General features: G+C 42.5%; 2 protein-coding genes across 6 annotated transcripts in view; one reads left to right on the forward strand and one right to left on the reverse strand.

Annotated features, from left to right (window-relative positions):
* LOC121010756 (bromodomain-containing protein 8) overlaps positions 1-8,417 on the reverse strand; it is a 27,065-nt gene extending 18,648 nt beyond the window's left edge. Inside the window, exons 1-4 of one of the 4 annotated variants that reach the window (XM_040444573.1) lie at positions 8,135-8,417; positions 7,100-7,196; positions 1,496-1,565; positions 410-459 (exon numbers count right to left, since the gene is read on the reverse strand). In XM_040444573.1, the coding sequence (XP_040300507.1) occupies positions 410-459; positions 1,496-1,565; positions 7,100-7,196; positions 8,135-8,153 (236 nt within the window). In that variant the 5' untranslated portion in view covers positions 8,154-8,417. The remainder of the gene's footprint in view (positions 1-409; positions 460-1,495; positions 1,566-7,099; positions 7,197-8,134) is intronic. The other 3 variants (XM_040444576.1, XM_040444575.1, XM_040444574.1) reach the window with 3 other exon arrangements.
* A 182-nt stretch (positions 8,418-8,599) lies between these two features.
* On the forward strand, positions 8,600-19,259 carry KIF20A (kinesin family member 20A). Of its 2 annotated transcripts, none has more exons than XM_040444577.1 (19): positions 8,600-8,731; positions 9,189-9,374; positions 10,514-10,603; positions 10,707-10,826; positions 11,399-11,537; positions 11,653-11,840; positions 11,927-12,056; positions 12,239-12,433; positions 12,541-12,652; positions 12,760-12,828; positions 13,493-13,636; positions 13,778-13,943; positions 14,054-14,218; positions 14,310-14,449; positions 16,316-16,418; positions 16,717-16,915; positions 17,151-17,242; positions 17,468-17,605; positions 18,701-19,259. In XM_040444577.1, the coding sequence occupies exons 2-19, from the start codon at positions 9,210-9,212 to the stop codon at positions 19,016-19,018; spliced, it is 2,673 nt and encodes an 890-aa protein (XP_040300511.1). In that variant the 5' UTR covers positions 8,600-8,731; positions 9,189-9,209; the 3' UTR covers positions 19,019-19,259. The 2 variants fall into 2 exon arrangements, with proteins under 2 accessions (XP_040300511.1, XP_040300512.1); XM_040444578.1 differs by having other exon boundaries at positions 14,111-14,218.
* Positions 19,260-19,511: the final 252 nt, after the last annotated feature.

Consider the following 19,511-nt stretch of genomic DNA (forward strand, 5'->3'; position numbering starts at 1 on the left):
ATATATAATTTTATATATATTTAAAAATACTTATTTATGTATATAAATATATTATATATATATTTATATATTATAAATAATATAAATAATATAAAACTGACAGGATTCCTCAGGAAACATTCTCCACTAAAGAGATGTGGCTTGGGGCGCCTGGGTGGCGCAGTCGGTTAAGCGTCCGACTTCAGCCAGGTCACGATCTCGCGGTCCGTGAGTTCGAGCCCCGCGTCGGGCTCTGGGCTGATGGCTCGGAGCCTGGAGCCTGTTTCCGATTCTGTGTCTCCCTCTCTCTCTGTCCCTCCCCCGTTCATGCTCTGTCTCTCTCTGTCCCAAAAATAAATTAAAAAAAAAATAAAATAAAATAAAAAAAAAAATAAAGAGATGTGGCTTGAACACCTGACTTTGTACTCACTTTGGGGTCTCAGTGGTCTCTAGAAGCTCTGAGTACTGGGAAGCACAATGCTATGAAAAGAAAGTAAAAATATGATGAACAAACCTGGAAAGGAATGATCTTTCAAAGTTTCAACATCTCAAACTAAGGCTTGCAAAGAAGAGCTATATGTAAGATGAGTGGTCTCTAGAAGGGCAAATACTTTGCAGTCAAATCAGTTCAAAATACTTAGTACCAGGACATAGAACAGGGAGTCTTCTAACCTAGAATTTATATATGCAAGGAAAAGCAACCCAATAGCCAATATGTATAGTTAATATCTACTGAGTAGTTACCACATGCAAGGTATTGTGCTATACGCTTTACTGGTATTGCCTCAACTAAATCTTTACAAGAATCCTGAAGTACCTTTTATCTCCATTTTACAAATAAGACAACTGAGAATCATGGTCTAAAGAGTCTAAGTGAAGTCATAGTAAACTAAGATATTTTTAACTCTCAAGCTTGGACCCTCCTTACCTGTTAGTTACACAACAAGAAAAGTTTATAATATGAACATACATGGGTAGACTGGCCAACAGTGGGGAAAAAAGGAAACAGTATTCTCAACTCTTCTCTCTTTGTGGTATAAAAGACTTGTGATTCAAGAGCAAGGCCTGGAAGGGAATGCATTTCACGTCTCTAAGACTGCTCTAAAAGAGCACTTGCCATTTGCACCTACATGGATGGAACTAGAGGGTATTATGCTAAGTGAAATTAGTCAGAGAAAGACAAATATCATAGGACTTCACTCATATGAGAACTTTAAGAGACAAAACAGATGACCATAAGAGAAGGGAAACAAAAATAATATAAAAACAGGGAGGGGAACAAAACATAAGAGACTCTTAAATATGGAGAACAAACAGAGGGTTACTGGAGGGGTTGTCAGGGGGAGATGGGCTAAATGGGTAAGGGGCATTAAGGAATCTACTCCTGAAATCATTTTTGCGCTATATGCTAACTTGAATGTAAATCAAAAAACATAAAGTAAAAAACAAAAACAAAAAAACTCACAGGAAAAAATAAATAAATAAAAAATAAAAGAGCACTTGCTTGGGAACTTACTTTTTGAGAGAACCAGTCTGGAGGGCGGCCAGGTTCTGCAAAGGGCTTGATTGCTCTGCTAACTGATACCCTACACAAAATGAGAAAAGCCTATTACACACTAAATAGAAAAAAAAGGGGGCGGGGGTGGGGGTTGAGGGGAAGCTATGCTAATAGTTCAAGGTTTGGAGTACAAAATTTAGAATAAATAAATTGCCACCAGAAAGTATTCTAGAATATGTGACTATGGAAAATGACACACCTACTTTAAAATCATTTAGAGGTAAAGAATCACTGTGAAACCGTTCTCACAGGTGATATATTTCCTGGCTGAAGTGAAGGTATTAGTCTAGTACATCATCATTTCTGTTCATTTGAGAAAGTATTTTCATGTTGATTTTGGCTCTTTTAAAGACATCTGTCTTTTGAAAATCAGTTTGTAATATATTTCAGACTAAAAAGTTATCTTTTAGGGTGCATGGGTGGCTCAATCGGTTAGCGTACAACTTCAGCTCAGGTCATGATCCCACAGTTTGTGAGTTTGAGCCCCACATCAGGCTCTGACAGTAAGGAGCCTGCTTGGGATTTCTCTCTTTGGCCCTTCCCGACTTCCACTCTGTCAAAATGAATAAACTTAAAAAAAATTTTTTTCTAATAAAAAAGTTACCTTTTGATCCACTAATACAATTCATAGGAATGTAATATAAAAAAAATAACCTAACAGGGTGGCCTGGGTGGTTCTGACTCTTAGTTTCGGCTTAGGTCATGTTCTCAGAGTACCATGAGTTGGAGCCCCACGTCAGGCTCTGTACTAGTAGAGTGCAGTAGAGGCCCCCCTCTCTGCCCCTCCCCCACTCGCACTCTGTCTCTCTCAAACTTTAAAAAAATACTAATAATCCAACAAAAAAGCAACTACCAAGAAGAAAGCATGATGTGGACTTGATCAGAACAACAGTTAAGTTTTTCCTAAATGCCTGCAAGGGATTTAACTTATGGCATTTCACCTCAACAAAACATTAAAAAGACCATAAAAATAATTATAAAATGTATGTAGCAAAAAGAAACATATGTACTACATAATACTAAGTGAAAAAATGAGACAAATTTCGGCTATCATGTAATCAAGCAATCTTTTAAAAAGTTGTAGATAAAAAGACAGACAGAAATAAAAACAAGACTAGAATGGGATCACAGTGGTATGCAAAGGGGTCTTAATTGTGTCTATGCTTATTTCTTTAAAAGGATGTGAAGAAAATATGACAAACTATTAAGATTTATTAAATCCAGGTACTGGATACATGGATATCCTATCTTATTCTCCACACTATATGGTTAAAAAACTACATAACTTTGTTTTTTTTTTTAATTTTTTTTTTTAACGTTTATTTATTTTTGAGACAGAGAGAGACAGAGCATGAACGGGGGAGGGGCAGAGAGAGAGGGAGACACAGAATCTGAAACAGACTCCAGGCTCTGAGCAGTCAGCACAGAGCCCGACGCGGGGCTCGAACTCACATACCGCGAGATCGTGACCTGAGCCAAAGTCGGACGCTTAACCGACTGAGCCACCCAGGCGCCCCAAAACTACATAACTTTAAAAAGAAAAGTTTTTTTTCAATTTGTGTTGAGATAATGGTATCACACAGCTCTTTTCCTTTATAATATTGTTATTATGATATTGTTATATGGATAGCTATCAACAAAAAATAAAGTTCGATACATAATTTACACCTTGTACCAAGAAAAGCCCCAAATGAACCAAAGATTTAAATGTTTAAAAAAATTTTAACTAGGGGCACCTGGGTGGCTGTCAATTAAGCATCAGTTAAGGACTAAGTTAATCCCTGCTTGGGAGTGTCTCTCCCCCTCTCTTTGCTTCTCTTGCGCACCTGTTCATGCGCGCTCTTGTGCTCTCTCAAAATAAATAAACTAATTAACATTAAAAGAAATTTAACCATGGAAGTACGAGAAAAAATCATAGAATTATTTTATAATCTCAGACTAGAGAAGAACTTTCTAAATAGGTCACAAAATCCAGGACCTGTCAAAAAAAATTATTAATAAACTAAGTGTATTTTAAAAGTCTTAATGTAAAAATATTACCACAAGAAAAGACAATGGCACACTGGTTTTTAAAAAAATGCATCTCAGGGCGCCTGGGTGGCGCAGTCGGTTAAGCATCCGACTTCAGCCAGGTCACGATCTCGCGGTCCGGGAGTTCGAGCCCCGCGTCAGGCTCTGGGCTGATGGCTCAGAGCCTGGAGCCTGTTTCCGATTCTGTGTCTCCCTCTCTCTCTGCCCCTCCCCCGTTCATGCTCTGTCTCTCTCTGTCCCAAAAATAAATAAACGTTGAAAAAAAAAATTAAAAAAAAAAAATGCATCTCATAGCTCAAATGGCTAATCTCCCTAGTATGTAAGGAGCCCTCTCCCAAGTAATGAGAAAAGACAAATAAGAAGAAAAATGGAAGAAGGCATCTTACAAAAAAAGCACTATAAACAGCTCTTTAACACACACAGATATTCAACCACACTCAACATAAGATAAATGTAAATGAAAAATATAAAAATATGAGAACCATTTCTCACCTTTTATAATATTGTGAAAGATCGAACCAAAAAACAAGCATTGTGATATATCACCAACGGGAATATAAATCGAAACAATTGGAGTAGGTCAATTTGAAATATTTATCAAATTCTGTATCATATATTCTTTGACCCAATAATCCTATTTTTATTTTACATACAAATATGCAAAGTCATATTTGTATTAGGAAATGTCCATCAATAGAATACCAGGTAAATAAATTACAGTTACCTGTATCACATACCACACAGACACTTAAGAAAAAACAATGAGACAGAGCTTCACATACACTAAGTTACAGAAAAAAAAGACAAGCAACAGCAAGGTAAAGAACAGTATATATAGTATAAAACCATTTGTGTTTACAAAGTAGGAGGAGAAGTGTGCTTGGATGGCTCAGTCAGTTTAAGTGTCTGACTTTGGCTCAGGTCATGATCTCTCGGTCCCTGGGTTCCAGCCCCATGCTGGGCTCTGTGCTGACAGCTCAGAGCCTGGAACTTACTTCAGATTCTGTGTCTCCCTCTCTATCTGCCCATCCCTCACTCATGCTCTGTCACTCTCCCTTTCAAAATTAAACATTAAAAAAAAAAAAAGGAGAAGAAAACATGTATTTGCTAATGTATATAAAATCAATGCCAGAGAAACACAAGTAATGAAACTCTAAGAAAATGCTAACACTGGTAGATGAGGTATAGCAATGGAAGACACTGTGTGCCATTCTGAACTTGGAAACTTATGATTTAGTACCTCCAAAAAAAGAAATGCAATTTAAAATTTCAAAGTTTTACTTAAGTGTTCTTATACTATTTTTAATTTGTGATTTATCAAATTAGTGTGATGCATTTTGTCTTAGGGTTTACCATTTAATTTGGTTTAAAAACAGATATTACCTAGGATATCCAGATTTCACCTTTAAAAAGTTATTTGAAGGGCACCTGGGTGGCTCAGTCGGTTAAGTGTCCGACTTTGGCTCAGGTCATGATCTCACAGTTCATGGGTTCAAGCCCCACATCAGGTTCTGTGCTGAGCTCGGAGCCCGGAGCCTGCTTTGGATTCTGTGTCTTCCTTCCTCTCTCTCTGCCCCTCCCCTGCTCATGCTCTCTCTCAAATATAAATAAACATTAAAAAAAATTTTTAAGTCATTTGGAAAATATATAAAGCTGCAGAAATGTTAAGTGTAACCAGCAATGGTGCCTCTGTAGACTCATTTGAACAATTAAAATAGTAGAGATGTGCCACAAAACACAAATTTGTTTATTAAATAATTAACAGGCTTAAGACAAATAAAAGGTGTCTTTTGATTCTGAGGAAAAACAAGCAAATGTTAAAAATAAAAACGGGTACGTCCTAGAAGTTAAAAAAAAAAAAAAATTGGAAACCAGAGTCCTTACTTTCTGGTCTCTAAAAAGAAATACTGAGTGCCAAGACAATTTCAATAGGGAAAGAACAGTCTTTAACAAAGACTGGAGACTGAGACAACTGCAAATCTACGTGTAAAAAAGATCCCCGTCTTACTACCTACAGAAAAATTACTCAAAATGGATCACAGACCCATATATAGAGAGCTAAAACTATAAAGCTTTGGGGATGCCTGGCTGGCTCAGTCAGAAGAGCATACAATTCTTGATCTCAGGGTTGTGAGCTCGAGCCTCCCACAATGGGGGGAGAGAGTAAATAAAAACATAAACAAAATAAACCTAGCTTTGAAAACATAGAAGTAAATGGTCTCTTAGCTATGACACCAAAAGCATAAGCAACACAAGAAAAAATAAATTGGACATATCAAAATTAAAAACTTTTGTGCCATAAATTAAACCAATCAAAAAAAAAAAATGAAAAGACAACACACAAAAGAAAAATTTGCAAATGATGTGACAAGCAATTTGTGTCCAGAATATTTACAGATCTTAAAGCTCAATAATAAAAATATAGATAATCCAAAGGATGTGAGCAGACATTTTCCCAAAGACAGACAAATGACCAATAAGCACCTGAAAAGATGCTCAACAACATTAATTATCAGGGATATACAAATCAAAACCACAATGAGATACCATTTCATACCCATTAGCATGACACACAGTAAGTGTTGTCAAGTATACAAAGAAAATTCATTGCCTGTGGAATATAAAGACCATGGGGCCCTTTTATTTTTAAAATTGTTTTAAATGTTTACTAACTTTTGACACAATGCGAGAGACAGAGTGCAAGCAGCAGAGGGGCAAACAGAGGGAGACAAAGAATCTGAAGCAGGCTCCAAGCTCTGAGCTCTCAGCCCAGAACCCCACGCGGGGCTCTAACTCACAAACCCTGAGATCATAACCTGAGCCGAAGTAGGAGGCTTCACCGACTGAGCCACTCAGGCGCCCTAAAATGGGGCCCTTTTAAAACATAGTTCTGCTATTCCTCAAATTTCATTCATATGAAATGTCCAGAATAGGCCATCTAGAGAGACAGGAAGCAGACGGGGTATTTTTGCCTGAGGGTGTGTGTGGGGGTGGATGTTACGGAGGTGGAGAGGAGACTGTCAAGTGGCAGCTTAAGGAAGGGATAAGAGACTGCTTTATTTTTTTTATTTTATTAAAAAAAATTTTTTTTTCAACGTTTATTTATTTTGGGGACAGAGAGAGACAGAGCATGAACGGGGAAGGGCAGAGAGAGAGGGAGACACAGAATGGGAAGCAGGCTCCAGGCTCTGAGCCATCAGCCCAGAGCCCGACGCGGGGCTCGAACTCACGGACCGCGAGATGGTGACCTGGCTGAAGTCGGACGCTTAACCGACTGCGCCACCTAGGCGCCCCGAGACTGCTTTTAAGAGTAATGAAAACGTTCTAAAATTAGTCTGTGGAGATGATTACACAACTCTGTGAATATACTAGGTTACTTTTATGGTATTTGAATTAAATTTCAATAAAGCTGTTAAAAAACAAATACTGCTTAAAGGTTAGTATGATTAACTGTAAGATTGCACCAGTGTAATAAAAAAAATACCCAACAGTTTCTAAGACCCAAGAAAGCAGCCATCTTAGATGCCTTACCAATTTTGATCTCCACTCCTCATAACCGAAGAGGCTAAACAGAGCTTCTCTCGGATGGACCATGGCTCTGTAGGGCCAGTACTCAGCAGCTTGTGTTCTAAAAGGAGAAAAGTCTTAGAGAACAAGCCACCCAGACACTAGTTCTAAGGCCCAAAGTAAGGACTAAAGGCCTAATGCAAAACATCCCGGATTCTAAGAACAAAATGAGTTACTATCACCGAATATTGATTTTCACCTAAGAAAATACCACCACCGAATGATTATTCCATATGAATTGCACTGAATATCTGGCAAACCTTTTACTTCTTCAAATGACATGGCTACCGTTTTATTCTAAAAATGGAAGGGGGAAGGTCAGAGTAAGATAAGGCACTTCCCGGAGAGGCCCAGTTTTAACATTTTATTCAAATTTGAACGCAAAGGCTTCTTCCCAGGATTCCGAGCGGCCACCCGCTCCTCCACCCCGAGCCTGGTGCCCTGCCTCCTTCTTAGCATAAACTTGTTTACTTCTCTCAGTACCTCCTCCCCCAAGTAGCTGTCGGGCCTAAAAGACCTTTTCAGTGTATCAAACAGAGGAAAATGGCTGAGACGCAGAAAACGCAGTTTCCCTAGTGGCCGAAAAAACTAACAGTTAAAGTACCCTGTTTCTGTGGGAGATAGAGTACGGGCCTCAAAAACGTTGGTCAGAAAACGAATGGCTTTTGGAAATCAGGCTACTCCGTACGGCTACCGGCATTTCTTCGTCTGCACACCCAAGACTCCAGAGCCCCTTTATCTCTCACCCCGCAGAGCTCCCAAACACACAAAGATTCGCCGAGCTGCTCCTCTCAAATCTCCGCAGCCTCCCTGAAACACAAGACCCTTCGCTTCTGGGCGTCTAGTCGTTGGTCTTCACAGTACGACCGAGCGCAGGTCTCTGAAGACCCTGAGTTCTTAAGCAAATCATTGCACCTGTTCCCTAAGCGCGTGACAGAAATGTGGTGCCTAGTCTCGGGTCTAAGAGGCCTTCCACACAAAAACAGCGGACATACTTACTACCCGTTCCCGTCGCCATCTTGGCCCCGAAGACTCCAACCCCCTCTCAGGGAGGACTGCCTGGTGGGGCTTAAGACCTGGAACTCTGGGAAATAGAGTCCCGACGCTTTTTCGCGATGCCTCCTGGGAAGCGTAGTCCCAACCTTCAGGACGAGCAAGCTCCCTAAACCAGGTTTTTTGAGCGATCTTAGGAAGCAATGTGCTAAAAAGGATGGCTCTGAAGCCTCAGAATTTCCTTTAAGTTTCTTAGAAAAGAAACGTGTGTATCCAAGGAAAAGTGTTAAGCGCGAAAAATTCTAGGCTTTCCCAAATCCAAACTCCGACAGTTGGTAACCCGGACCCACATGAGCAGGATAGAGGTCAGACCAGAGCAAACGGTCTAAAAGGCTCCACCGCCCCCTTTGCTTGCGCTGATTGGCAGCTGCAGGCTCCGCTATCTGATTGGTCGAACGAACGCAGCGCGTAATTTAAAACATTGTATCAGTAACAAAGGTGCACCTCGTGGGTGGAGTTGTGCTCTCAGACTGCGAAAGTCCGGGTTCGGCTGCGGGGTGTGAGTGAGCCGGTACCGGAGGAGGAGCGAGTGTCGCGTCTTTGGTGAGTTTGCGGGTCTCCTGGAGTCCAGCGGCTGTACGAGTTCTTGCCCTCCCGGGACAGGTTTTCAGAAAGCGAAGCTGCCGCCATCCCTTTTTTTCTTTATACGTCTGTCCTGCCTTTGGGCCTGGGGGCGGGCTTCGAGAAGAAGCCTAAAGCTAAATATACCACCTTCTTCTCTACACCGGTGGGTGAGGCACCCTAATTAGAGTGGGGATTTTGCTTTTGGAGGGAGGTATCTGTTCATTCCTCATGACGGTCGGAAATGCCTAAGACTGGATTACATAATTAACCCGTCTCATCCCCTTCTTCTCTCCTGGCATTTGAAGGGAAAAGGGAGTAGGAATTCAAGCAGCGAGAGGAAGGTGTCCTGGGGCAAGAAAATTGTTTCTTAGCTAGAATTTGCAGCCCCTTGTGTCCTTTAAGGTTCTCCTCCCTACCCACTCTTGTCTCTTTGTAGACCTAAGCTGCCCCTGCTGTCATGTCGCAAGGGATCCTTTCTCCGCCAGCCGGCTTGCTGTCAGATGAGGAAGTTGTAGTCTCCCCCATGTTTGAGTCCACAGCTGCAGATTTAGGGTCTGTGGTACGCAAGGACCTGATAACAGACTGTTCTGTCATCTCCACCTCCCTGGAGGATAAGCAGCAGGTAAAGGAGTTGGACAGTGGCTTGGCAGCAGAAAGTGATATCTTCAGCCTACTAGTTGTCCATACAGAATTAGTTTCAGGTCCAAGACCAATAATCCTGAGGATCTGGGAGATGAATTCCAAATTAAGATCATGACAAGTAAAAAATGTAAATTTGTGTGTCCATAGGAAGAAACATTATTTACATTGTACAAATGAAACACTGTCAAGTGCATACTCAGTTAATCCTGTGAGATAAGGCTAATAGTTCTCTCTTCTTCACTGTGATGCCTAGATGTGTTAATTTACACAAGAGCATACTGCCCATTAAGTAAGGTTTTAATATCAACTGTCGCTTCCATTTATGGAGGCTTTCTGCTAAACTGGAGTTTCTCAGCTGCAGCATTAGTGACATTTGTGGCCAGATAATTTGTTACAGGGGGCTGTCTTGTACCTTGGAAGACGTTTAGCATCATACCTGGCCTCTACCCACTAGATGTCACTAGCTCCTTCCCACTTGTGACAACCAAGGAACTTACCCTGACATACCTCAATGTCCCTTGGCAGGAAAGTGGCTCTGGTTGAGATCACTTCTACTGATAAGTCTCCTCTTTTATAGAGAAAGTTTCATGAGAGTAGGAGCCTTAAGAAAGTCCCTGACTCCAGACTACCAGTGCCTATTAAAGTTTGGGGGCCATAGTAGGCAGATCTCTAAATATCTGTTGAATGAATGAGGTGGGTTCTATTATTAACCCCATTCTCCAGATCAGGAAAAAGAGGCAGAGAGTCTAAAGAACTTGTTCAAGGTGTCATTGTTCTAAGTGATGGAATTGGGACTGAAATTTAGGTGTGTCTGCCTCCAGGGTGCTTACCTGTTGTGTTTTGCCAAAATACCACATGCTGATTTCCATACCAGTTAACCAGTTCTGATTCAGAATGTCATTGTGGCAAGCCAGGTTTCCAAGATACTAAAGATAGTGAAGGGTGATGAAGTAGTGAAAAAACACATGTGGATTGAAATGATTATAGAACTATAGAGTAGCTGTACAGAGACATTTGAGGTGAAATGGAGGTAGTGTTAGCATGATTCTCTGGAACTACTCTATGTTTGCCCATCTGTTTGGAAGTAACTGCTGATTCCAGCCTGGAATTCTACCACAGGTTCCATCTGAGGATAGTACAGAGAAGGTTAAAGTATACCTGAGGGTCAGGCCCTTGTTACCTTCAGAGTTGGAACGACAGGAAGATCAGGTGAGTTTCTGAGGAGGGAGGATTCAAGATGGAATGATGCAGAACAGAAGGGGTTCCCAGGATTATTTCCTTCTGTGACAACTGTTTTCTTCCCCCTTCTCAGGATTGTGTCCGTATTGAGAATGTGGAGACCCTTGTTCTACAGGCACCTAAGGACTCCTTTGCCCAAAAGAGCAGTGAGCGGGGAATTGGACAAGCCACACATAGATTCACCTTTTCCCAGGTATGGAGGTACTGGTTTATGAGCAAGGGACCAACATGTAGAGGCAGCTTTATTCTCTCTTTAAAGGGAAGCTTTTTACTTGACTCTGAGTTCCTTATATATGCATGTCTACAATTTTGGGGACTCTTGTTGTGTGCTAACCAGTGCATCAAGTACTTTATGTGCATTAATTCCCAACATTTCTATTATTATTATTATTGTCCCTATTTTCCTGATAAGGATATTATAGCTCAGTGAAGGTTATGTTGTGGAAGCCATGTAGCTAGTCAGTGGTAGAGTTGGGACTTGCACCTAGAGCTACCCATCCCCAAAGCCCACACTTGTGATCATTGTGTTAACCCATTGTGTTTGCAGCATCAGACTTAGTGGCTAGCATTCCTTACGTATTTGTTGATTTGGATGAAAGATGCACTGGAAAAGAGTGGTTTTAATCTTTAATGTTTGTAGAGCAGCTGGCAGCACTGTAGGAAGAAGTTGCTTAAGTAGTGTCCAGAGGCAGTCACCCAGGAAGGGATGCTTCTGCCTCTACACAGATGAGGAATGGGCATCTGAGAAATTGGGTCTATCTCTAGATCTTCGGGCCAGAAGTGGGACAGGCATCTTTCTTCAACCTGACTGTCAAAGAGATGGTAAAGGATGTACTCAAAGGGCAGAACTGGCTCATCTATACATACGGAGTCACCAACTCAGGGAAAACCCACACAATTCAAGGTGAGTTAGTAGGCCTCACAGAATTGCTGATTGGCCTGTAATAGTGTTTTCTTTGCCTTTTGATGCTTTGAATTGGGGACTAACACTTAGCCGTCCATTTTTCGCATGCTTCCAGGTACCATCAAGGATGGGGGAATCCTACCCCGGTCCCTGGCTCTGATCTTCAATAGCCTCCAAGGCCAACTTCATGCAACACCTGATCTGAAGCCCATATTCTCCAACGAGGTCATCTGGCTAGACAGTAAGCAGATTCGACAGGAGGAGATAAAGAAACTGGCCCTGCTAAATGGAGGCCTCCAAGAGGTGAAGTGTTGATGTTCACAGAGGTGGGGATAAGAGGATAAATCTCTGGAAAGTTTTGTGCTTATCTTTTTCCTGCACCCCTCCAGGAGGAGCTGTCCACCTCCTTGAAGAGGAGTGTCTACATTGAAGGACGGATGGGTACCAGTAGCAGCTTTGACAGTGGCATTGCTGGGCTCTCCTCCATCAGTCAAATGACAAGCAGTAGCCAACTGGATGGTATGTACCATGATTGAGCTTTGTGCCAAGTAACAGTAGAAACCCACTCCCTTGCTCCCAACAGCTGCCAGGGGTAAAGACCAGAGGTTGCAACCCAAGTTGCTCCTTCTAAGGCCACTGCAGACCATAGGGGAGATGGACTACTCTAGGGTTGATACCCTGTACATTGGCTTCTTCCCCAGAAATGAGTCACCGATGGGCACAGCCAGACACTGCCCCTGTGAGTGTCCCTGCAGACATCCGCTTCTCCATCTGGATCTCCTTCTTTGAGATCTACAACGAACTGCTTTATGACCTGTTAGAACCGCCTAGCCAGCAGCGCAAGAGGCAGACTCTGCGGCTGTGTGAGGATCAGAATGGCAATCCCTATGTGAAAGGTATGGGAAAGTGGGAGGCAGGGGACAACCCTGAAAGGGGACTTGGGAGAAACCAGGAAAAGTTAGGCGCTCCCATCTTATGTATTCCTCTCTCTTCTTTGCTTTAGATCTCAATTGGGTTCACGTTCAGGATGCTGAGGAGGCCTGGAAGCTGCTCAAAGTGGGTCGTAAAAACCAGAGCTTTGCCAGTACCCATCTGAACCAGAACTCTAGCCGCAGGTAAGTGGGTTGTGAGAGTCAGCTTTTCACTGTGTTCTAGGAAACATTGGTCCTCTACATAGTCATGGAAGATATACAGTAACTTCTCTTTTTTTCTTGATTTCCAGTCACAGCATCTTCTCAATCCGGATCCTGCACCTTCAAGGGGAAGGGGATATCATCCCCAAGATCAGCGAGTAAGTTTTTCCATTTAGAAATTTGGGCTTTGGAGCGCCTGGGTGGCTCAGTTTGTTGAGCATCTGACTTCGGCTCAGGTCGTAATCTCACAGTTTGTGAGTTTGAGCCCCATATTGGGCTTGCTGCTATCAGCCCAGAGACCCCTTTGGATCCTATGTCTCCCTCTCTCTCTGCCCTTCCCCCTCTTGTGATCTCTGTCTCAAAAATAAATAAATCTTTAAAAAAAAAAAAAGGGGGGGCGCCTGGGTGGCTCAGTCGGTTGGGGGACCGACTTCTGCTCAGGTCATGATCTCACTGCTAGTGAGTTTGAGCCCCACATCAGGCTCTGTGCTGACAGCTCAGAGACTGGAGCCTGTTTCAGATTCTGTGTCTCCCTCTCTCTGCCCCAACCCCCGCTTGTGCTCTGTCTCTCTTGGTCTCTCAAAAGTAAATAAACATTAAAAAAAATAAAAAAAAGAAAGAAATGTGGACTTCTTGGTCATAAGTGGTAATAGAAATAGGGGATAAGGGAAGGCCTCAGAGGAATTACTTCTGTTAGAGTCTTGCTCTGCTTCCTTGAGTACAGAGATTCTTGGTGGGTCCTCCCCTCCCCAGAACAATATGAAGGGCTGGAAAGCTCATAACATGTGGGGTCCTTATGTCAGATCCTGTCCATTCTTCAAGGTTGTCACTTTGTGATCTGGCTGGCTCAGAACGCTGCAAAGATCAGAAGAGTGGTGAGCGGCTGAAGGAAGCAGGAAACATTAATACTTCTTTGCACACCCTGGGCCGCTGTATTGCTGCCCTGCGCCAAAACCAGCAGAATCGGTAAGCTTCTGATTACAAGCCATGCGCTAGGATGATCTGGAGCATTACAGTTTGCTGAGAGACTTCCTGGTCACCACTGGGGATGGTGCTGGGTTACACCAAAGGCTGAAATTCTGCTCAAAGCTCTGTTCTCCCTGCTAGGTCAAAGCAGAACCTGGTTCCCTTTCGTGACAGCAAGTTGACTCGAGTGTTCCAAGGCTTCTTCACAGGCCGAGGACGCTCCTGCATGATTGTCAATGTGAATCCCTGTGCATCTACCTATGATGAGACCCTTCATGTGGCCAAGTTCTCAGCCATTGCCAGCCAGGTAAGAAGTTGTAGGTGTGATGGTTGTGCTCACTTTGGGCTGGTACCTTTATTTAAGGAATCTACTAGGGACTAGTTATGAATTCAGTTGATTTCCCACCCCACCCCTAGCTTGTGCATGCTCCACCTGTGCAACTGGGATTCCCATTGCTACATTCATTCATCAAGGAACACAGTCTACTGGCATCTCCCAGCTTAGAGACAGGAGTTAAGACAGATCCAGGCCTTGATGAGGACACTGAAAATGAAGCTGACATTTCCATGTATGGCAAGGAGGTGAGAATGCAAAAAAGCTTTGGTGTATCAGCTTTATGGCCATGTATTTTCCATGCTGCCTTCCATCTGATCACCTCTGTGTTTCTCCTAGGAGCTCCTACAAGTGGTAGAAGCCATGAAAGCACTGCTTTGTAAAGAACGGCAAGAAAAGTTGCAGCTGGAGATTCAGCTTCGTGATGAAATTTGCAATGAGATGGTGGAGCAGATGCAGCAGCGGGAACAGTGGTGCAGGTACCAGCTGAGTGACTCCTCTTGGTCTGTCAATAGGACCAGAGGGTGGGAAATAGAAACTATCATAGATCTTGTGCCTCAAGATCTGTCTCCCAAGCTTGCTTCTCAGAATCTTCACTCACTTATCTTCTCTTTTTTTAAAAAAATGTTTTATTGAAATATAAATGACACACAATGTTATATTAGTTTCACATGTACAACCTAGGGATTTGACACTTCTGTACATTATTCAGTGCTCACCACAATAGTAGTCACCATCTAGGGCACCTGGGTAGCTCAGTTGGGTAAGCATATGACTTTTGATTTTGGCTCAGGTTATGATCTGACAGTTTGTGAGCTCCAGCGCAGAGCTTGGTTGAGATTCTCTCTCTCTCTCCCTCTCTCTCTGTCTCCCACTTATGCATCCATGCTTTCTCTCTCTCTGTCTCAAAAAAAAGAAAGTGGAGTCCCCATTGGTCAACCATACATTATTATAATATTACTGAGCGTATTCCCTGTTTTACTTTTCATCTCTGTGACTTATTTATTTTATAACTGGAAGTTTGTACCTTTGAATTGCTTTTACCTATTTTACCCATTTCCCCTACCCCCCTGCCCTCCAGTTTGTTCCCTGTATTTAAAAGTCTGTTTTTTGTTTTAAAGTTGAGACCTGCATGGGGTGAACTCGAGTCTTGCTTTAGGCCTCATGCTGACACTGTAGAGCCTGTGTAGGATTCTCTCTCTGCCCCTCAGTCACCTGCACCATCTTTCTCTCTCAAAAATAAATTTAAAAAAGGGGTATCTGAGTGGCTCGGTTGAGCGTCTGACTTTAGCTCAGGTCACGATCTCACGGTTCGTGAGTTCGAGCCCCACATCAGCTTGCTGCCGTCAGGCTGTCAGCGCAGAGCCCACTTCCTTTCCTCTGCCCCCCTCACTGGTTTGTGCTCTCCAAGAAAACAAAACAACAACAACAAAAATGACAAGACTGGGGGCACCAGGGTGGCTCAGTCAGTTAAGCGTCCAACTTCTGCTCAGGTCATGATCTTGCAGTTTGTGGGTTTGAGACCCACATCGGGCTCAGTGCTGACAGCTCAGAGCCTGGAGCCTGCTTCTGATAGTGTGTCTCCCTCTCTCTCTGCCCCTCCCCTGTTCACTCTCTGTCTCTCAATAATAAATAAATGTTTAAAAAAACTTTAAGTGACAGGACTGGAATAAAGTCTTAAGTTTAAAAATAAATAATTTTGGGGCGCCTGGGTGGCGCAGTCGGTTAAGCGTCCGACTTCAGCCAGGTCACGATCTCGCGCTCCGTGAGTTCGAGCCCCGCGTCGGGCTCTGGGCTGATGGCTCAGAGCCTGGAGCCTGTTTCCAATTCTGTGTCTCCCTCTCTCTCTGCCCCTCCCCCGTTCATGCTCTGTCTCTCTCTGTCCCAAAAATAAATAAACGTTGAAAAAAAAAATTAAAAAAAAAAAATAAATAATTTTAAGTTTAATAGTATTTTTAAGTTCATTTGTTTTTAGATTTCACATATAAGTGAAATCATATGGTATTTTGTCTTCCTATTTATTTTGAGAGAGAAAACATGAGTGGGGAGGGTCAGAGAGAGGAGAGAGCAAAAATCCCAAGCAGGCTCCACACCAACAGTGCAGAGCCCATTGCAGGGCTCAAATGCACAAAGTGAAATCACAACCTGAGCCACAGTCAGATGCTCAACCAACTGAGCCACTCAGGTACCCATCTGATTTTGCTTAACCGAAGACTTTTCTCTGTCCATCCATCACTGTAAACGGCAAGATTTCATTCTGTATAGCTGAGGAATATTGTGTGTGTGTGCATGCATGTGTGTGTATGGATACCACATCTTCTTTATCCATTTTTCTCCTCTGAAAGTGAACATTTGGATACCCAAAAGGAACTGTTAGAGGAAATGTATGAAGAGAAACTAAAGATCCTCAAGGAGTCACTGACAAGTTTTTACCAAGAAGAGCTTCAGGTGAGTTGTCCTGAACCAGCCCCAGCCAGCTACTGATTCCCATCACTGGGTTGCCTGAGATAAATAGATTTTATAAATGCTGGTACAGCAGGAATATGTAACTCAAGTTTTTTCTAGTGTCTTTGGTACTATATATGTGTCAGTCTATGAATTGATTAAGGATTTGTTTGGCCTAGAAAATGGTATAAGTGCTAACAGGCATTAAGTGTCAGGGAAGGTTTTATTCACCATTTGGCCATCTGTTCCTGTAGGATTTGTCTGACTGTGGATGGAATTGTGTTCTCTGCTTCCCTCTTAGGAGCGGGATGAGAAAATAGAAGAGCTAGAAGCTCTTTTGCAGGAAGCCAGACAGCAGCCAATAGCCCATCAACAACCAGGGTCTGAATTGTCCCTTCGGCGGTCACAAAGGTTGGCGGCTTCTGCCTCCAGCCAGCAGCTCCAGGAGGTTAAAGCTAAACTGGAACAGTGCAGAGCAGAGCTACGTTCCACCACTGAAGGTGAGAGGTCACAAAGCATGAGAGTGGTTCAGAGAACTGGTTTTCAAACTTGGGCCTTCTGACTCCAACTCCAAAATACTTTCATCAACTTGGACCTGTATCTCCCTAACCTCTCACTCTAGATTGCACATTGCCTCACTTTCTGTATTTGTTGCAAGCTACTGTTAACTCAGTTAAGAGGGAAGTCGAAGGCTAGAAAGCCTACATTTTTAAGTTTCTTTTTTCCTTCTCTCAGAACTACAGAAGTATCAGAAAATGTTAGAACCACCACCATCAGCCAAGCCCTTCACCATTGATGTGGACAAGAAATTAGAGGAGGGACAGAAGGTAATTGATACCTTTCTCTGTTACCAAGGCTCTTACATAAAGCAATTTCCTTTCCAGTCTGACTTACATGAGGACCAGGGGGTTTTTGTGCTGTCCTGGAGAGTGGCTACTTCATTTAACTGACTAGCCTTTCTAATTTTACGTCTCTCAAATGGCTGTTGAATGCCTCCAGATCATTATCCTGGTTGGTCTTGGCCAGTGTGGTTCCTACTCATTTTTTTTCAGAATATAAGACTGCTGCGGACAGAGCTTCAGAAACTTGGTGAGTCTCTCCAGTCAGCAGAAAGAGCCTGTTGCCACAGCACTGGGGCAGGAAAACTTCGCCAAGCCTTGACCACTTGTGATGATATCTTAATCAAACAGGTAAGGACACCCTATATATTTCCTTCTCTCACATCAGCCCACCCCAGAGTATATGTGAGAAAAAAGAATGAGAAGCAGATGAGAAAGGCAGACATTTGGGGGCTGATTTTAGAATAAGGAGAGTTTGTTTTCTTTGCAAAATAAAAATAACCATTCACTAAGTACAAGGCACTATGCTATGTAATTTATAGGTGTTTTCTCTGTTGTAACAACCTGATGAAAATAAATAGTATTGTATTTCATCCAAAATGTGTAGACTTTAAGGGGTGCCTGGCTGGCTCAGGCAGTAAGCATGAGACTCTTGATCTCGAGGTCATAAGTTTAGTTTATTCTTTTAATTAAAAAAAAATGTTTTTGGGGCGCCTGGGTGGCTCAGTCGGTTAGGCGTCCGACTTCAGCTCAGGTCACGATCTCGCGGTCCGTGAGTTCGAGCCCCACGTCGGGCTCTGTGCTGACAGCTCAGAGCCTGGAGCCTGTTTCAGATTCTGTGTCTCCCTCTCTCTCTGACCCTCCCCTGTTCATGCTCTGTCTCTCTCTGTCTCGAAAATAAACATTAAAAAAAAAAAATGTTTTTAATGTTTATTTTTCTGAGAGAGAGAGAATGCAAGCAGGGGAGGGGCAAAAGAGAGGGAGACACAGAATCTGAAGCAGGATCCAGGCTCTGAGCCGGCAGCACAGAGCCCAATGTAGGCCTCAAACCCACAAACTGAGATCATGACCTGACACGAAGTTGAACCCGTAACGGACTGAGCCGCCCAGGCACCCCAAGTGGGTGTAGAGATTAGCAAAAATAAGTAAATAAACTAAAAAATAAAAAGGAGCTGTGTATCTTGATTTGATACCTAGGCACTAACGTTCTTGGAGGTTAAGTAAACTTATTCGAGTTCATGCCACCTCATGGTAAAAAATGTCTTCCTCTTCAGTGCTATTTGTTGGGGTCTTAAGGAAAATACCCCCTATTCCATTAAAAGCTCTAACTTAAAGAATTAATCTTTTTAAAAACAGTTGTTAATAACAGATGGTGAGTACCTTACCCTTTTGTTTCTATAATACACCAGACAGAAAGGTTTTCTGTAACTTTATTCATCTTTCTAGGATCAGACCCTGGCTGAGCTGCAGAATAACATGATGCTAGTGAAACTGGACCTTCGGAAGAAGGCAGCATGCATCGCAGAGCAGTATCATACTGTACTAAAACTCCAAGGCCAGGCTTCTACCAAAAAACGCCTTGGTGCCAACCAGGAAAACCAGCAACCAAACCAACAGCCCCCAGGGAAGAAACCATTTCTTCGAAACTTACTTCCCAGAACACCCACCTGCCAAAGCTCAACAGACTGTAGCCCTTATGCGCGGATCCTTCGCTCACGGCGCTCCCCTTTACTCAAATCCGGGCCCTTTGGCAAAAAATACTAAGGCTGTGGGGAAGGAGAGAGCAGTCGTTGCTCTGAGGCGGGTCAGCTGCTGGAGAAATAGGTCTCTTTTAAGCTTTACCACGTACCTGGAACTGTATCCAGAATGCAATATACAAGTACTAGTTATTTTCTTCCCTTTTGTAATATAATCACCTATGTAATCTCATTGCTTTTTTACTTATATGGTTTCTATGCACACACAAAGTTATATTAAATAAACATATTCACATTTTTTGTTTGAATTCCAAATTTAACAAATTCATTAAAACAGAACTTGTAAAATGGGAAAAAAATTTTTAAATTAAAAATTCAGGCCCTTTGGAACCTTGCACAGGAATGGCAGTAGAGACATGTAACTAGTGTACAGCTAAGAAAGCTTGGTAAAAAATGAATTCAAGGGACATTAGATATTCTAAACCTTCCTTAATATAAAATGAAGTGTCAGACTTTAGTTGGTGAATGGGTAACAAACTTGTTCTGGAAACAGTAAAGGA

This window comes from Herpailurus yagouaroundi, unplaced genomic scaffold (assembly GCF_014898765.1).
Source record: "Herpailurus yagouaroundi ecotype Mexico unplaced genomic scaffold, PumYag 192, whole genome shotgun sequence".
Lineage (NCBI taxonomy): Eukaryota > Metazoa > Chordata > Mammalia > Carnivora > Felidae > Herpailurus > Herpailurus yagouaroundi.